We start from the raw sequence: 3,594 nt of genomic DNA, 5'->3' as shown, positions 1-3,594 counted from the left end.
TGGGTAATTGTGCTGCAGAGAAAATAGCTGCACTATTTAATGGCAGAGACATGTAAATACTTTGCATTACATTTTGAATCCACTACCTTAAAAGAGCTTCAATTTACAGACAGAAATGTCAAAAATGTTACAACTATCCCCGGTCTCCCCTACTCTTTGTTTTTTTTCATTTTCCATTTTTTAAAATTTAACACTAAAAAAGTACTTTGGTTATGGTTATTAATTTATATCGTTATTCTTATAGGAAGCAGAGTTTGTGAGGTATTTGCAGTTAACTGTGACTATGTTCTGTGTGTTTTTAACCGTATAATGTAAATCGTAACCAGGCTTGAAATTGATTGTTCAATTACAGTTTGCTCTTACTAATTTGCAGGAGGGTGAAGAAGTGGGAGTAAACTATGCGGCACTTGACTTTCCCTCAAGAACAGCTAAAAGATGAAAGAATAACAGGAGCTACCGGATGGCACGGCATGTACTCTGGAATAAGAGACTACTAGTAAATCTTTCCCCTTTGAAGAAGATATATATATATATATATATATATATATTACATATTTACTGTGTTAATATTATATGCATGCAATATTGATTAACCACTCAAATGGATAAATACCAATAAATAATCTGCTGTCATTAAAACTATGTTATATGTACCTCATGTGTTCATGATTCATGTATTTGACAAAGTCAAGTCACAGTTTATTGTTTTTATTCCTTATTTCAACTTCACAGAAATTATGCTTTAGAGGAGGGGTCTCAAACTCAAATGAGCCGTGCTCCACTTCTGTCATCTCATTGGAGGGCCACTTTAAAGTGGCCACTTAAAGGGCCTGTTACACCCTGCCGTCATATTAAATCATTTTTCGTATAATAATTAAAAAAATAATAATTTCTTTACATCAATATGTGGGCTGCAAGTAGAGGTGACGTGGGCCGCAAATGGCACGTGGGCCGCGAGTTTGAGACCCCTGCTTTAGAGTAAAACAAAGCTCATGTTTCCTGAACCTATACTTTTACATTTAAGTTTAACAATACATATAATAGACATAAACACGTGATCATATTACTAATTATATTAATTTATAAAAAAACAAAACAGAAAGCAGTCACAGGCATGGGATCTGTAACACAATGTGAGGTTTATTTTAAAATTCAGGACATGCTCAACATTTCCTTTAGCATTCAACTCAACATAGAGAGCACACGGTTCTCAGCAAACTCTGCCCTTCTCGCTCTTGTTTCTCTAGCAGAAAAATTCAGTGCAGCATAGTTTATTTCATCATTAGCTTCAGTCTGCGTAGTAACAAAAAGCAAATAAAAAAGTAGTTTAGATGAAGATACAAAAATCTTTGGACATATTTAAACTAAATTATAGCATCATTTTCATTACTTACTGGTTGGTGCAAGTTGTCAGTTTGTACTTTCGATACAGCATTTCCTATTCCTTGACATAAAAAAATATTATCGTGATAAATATATGATAGTGAAATACACTTAATGAGACATTGCCTTCTCAATTTACTGCAGTTACTGAAGTTTCACAAAGATATGATACCCACTCTGGAGCATAATCCATAAAAAATTGTCATCCGTCGGTTCAATAATTTTTCCTTATGATTTTAAAGTTGAATTGGTTTTATGTTTTTAAAATGCATGAATGTTGAACCACTGATAACGCTTACCTTTACATTTTTTACATATCCTTCGGTTGCAGATGAAGAAAACGTTTCCAATAACAGAAACAGCCAAACAGGCTATTAATATTGTCATTTGAATAAATACTGGTTGTGTTGTTTGCTCTACAAAACAAACAAAAAAAAAATCAGTTCTTAAAAACATGTTTTGAGTATAACTTCCAGTACGGGAGACAAAATCAGGCACAGGTACCTTGAATATTAAGTGTAGTTCCATTTCCAGATATTATTTCCCCACATGCGGCCACAGCGCAGTAGTAAGTCCCAGCATCAGAGGAGCTGACGCTCTTAGAGAAGCGATAAACACATCTTTTCTGAGGGTTAGATCTGTTCTCATATTCATTATGTCTTTTCCCGTCAGTGTAGATGATGTTTGGATGAGATCCCGCTCTGAACCAGAAAACATTATGATCTCCTGGACACGTCTTGTTCTCAGAATCGGAGAAGACTGAACACTCGAGAGTCGCTGTGTCTCCTGAATAGACTGGATTTGATTCCATCTGCTTTTGGACAACGATATAGTTTGATGACCTCTGAGTGTTTCCTGTGTAATACAAAACACAAAGACATTCTTCAAAACATGCTCAGAAATTTTTAAAATGTTTGTAAAAGTAGAACAGTTGAATACCTTTTACTAACAAATACATCCCGCTCCATTCACCACTAACACAACTGCCTTGCTCACAGTGATAGTAGCCCTCATCTTCTTGGACCGTCTTCACAATCGTCAGGTTGCCAAAATGTTTATCAATTCTAGCCTCAAATCTTGATTCAGGAAACTCTGGAGTATAAACAGGTTGTGTAGTTCCATAAAATGTAACAACTAATTTAAGAGCATCTCCGACACTCTGCTTGTACCACTGGACTCTACTGCTGATCTCTTTAGTAGTTCTAGCACATGTTAAAGCTGCTGCTTCACCAAGATGAGCGGTTTTCACTGGAACCAGAGAATCTGAGTGAAAACAAAACATAGAAAGAAGAATCATGAGACGAAAATATTCCAACATATTCCAATGTGTGTTATTACACACACACACACACACACACACACACAAATCAACATAAATAATTATATTTCAAACATGTGATCAGAGTAAGAAATAAAAAAGCCCTCACAGCCGTCATGGAGAAAAACCAATACCATCCATAATATGACCATGTTGACACTGGTCCTTGTTGAGGCATTTCAGTAGGTTTAAGAGGTGACATGTGCTTGTTTGTTAGAGCATCTGATTGGTTGAAGCATCTGATTGGTTAACACAGAACAGACTTAAAAGTACACTTCCTGTCACACTGATCTTAACATTTTTTGCCTCTTTTTCATCTTCTTCTGCAGTGTTTCAGACGTCTGTCTGATAGTAGGTCATGTTGTCAGATGTTAAGCACAGGAAAAGCAAATGGCAATTCTACTCCGGGTTGTAATAAATGCTGCAAGAAATACCTCAAATACATCAAACTCTGCACTACAGAGGAAGTTTACTATCTGTGTTTTTTCATTGGTGCGGGGCAATAACATGTTGTTCGTCATAAGATCTGAAGAGCAGGATGAACAAATACTATATGGTTTAGCTTTAGTGGACGAAATTACACGAAAAGCAGCAGCAGATATTTTGTTAATATCATATAAATTATTCCTATGGTGGAGCTATAGGTAAAGCCAGAATCATGCCAAGTGCAAGATCTCAACCATCACATGCCTGGACAACAGCAGCACCCATGTGAGGATGCTCTCCCCTTAATACACAGAGTGGTTTCAAAGCAGAGCAACCTGGGCCTCAGCACCTCGCTTTGCACTAGGATACCAGACCTCTTTAACAACAGACCCTAGAACATCAGTATGTTCTGGGGTCAGTAGAGATGAAATTAAGTTTTCTATTGTCAAAGACAGTTTTTCTTAATC

At 36.3% G+C, this 3,594-nt stretch overlaps 2 protein-coding genes across 3 annotated transcripts in view; one reads left to right on the top strand and one right to left on the bottom strand.

Annotated features, from left to right (window-relative positions):
* Positions 1-508, top strand: part of LOC102193616 (uncharacterized) — a 5,544-nt gene extending 5,036 nt beyond the window's left edge. Inside the window, exon 6 of one of the 2 annotated variants that reach the window (XM_005749113.1) lies at positions 374-508. In XM_005749113.1, coding sequence (XP_005749170.1) covers positions 374-439 — 66 coding nt within the window. In that variant the 3' untranslated portion in view covers positions 440-508. The remainder of the gene's footprint in view (positions 1-373) is intronic. The other variant, XM_005749114.1, reaches the window with a different exon arrangement.
* A 602-nt stretch (positions 509-1,110) lies between these two features.
* On the bottom strand, positions 1,111-2,860 carry LOC102193328 (interleukin-1 receptor type 2-like). The gene is made up of 6 exons (XM_005749112.1): positions 2,811-2,860; positions 2,323-2,646; positions 1,888-2,238; positions 1,683-1,799; positions 1,395-1,444; positions 1,111-1,293 (listed from the first exon to the last, which is right to left on the bottom strand). The coding sequence occupies exons 1-6, from the start codon at positions 2,851-2,853 to the stop codon at positions 1,183-1,185; spliced, it is 996 nt and encodes a 331-aa protein (XP_005749169.1). The 5' UTR covers positions 2,854-2,860; the 3' UTR covers positions 1,111-1,182.
* Between the last annotated feature and the right edge of the window lie 734 nt (positions 2,861-3,594).

The sequence above is a fragment of the Pundamilia nyererei genome, unplaced genomic scaffold (assembly GCF_000239375.1).
Source record: "Pundamilia nyererei isolate P.nyererei 1_Seehausen unplaced genomic scaffold, PunNye1.0 scaffold00237, whole genome shotgun sequence".
NCBI classification, from domain to species: Eukaryota; Metazoa; Chordata; class Actinopteri; order Cichliformes; family Cichlidae; genus Pundamilia; species Pundamilia nyererei.
Note: the sequence above shows the minus strand (reverse complement) of the source record. Positions and strands in the feature narration are given on the sequence as shown.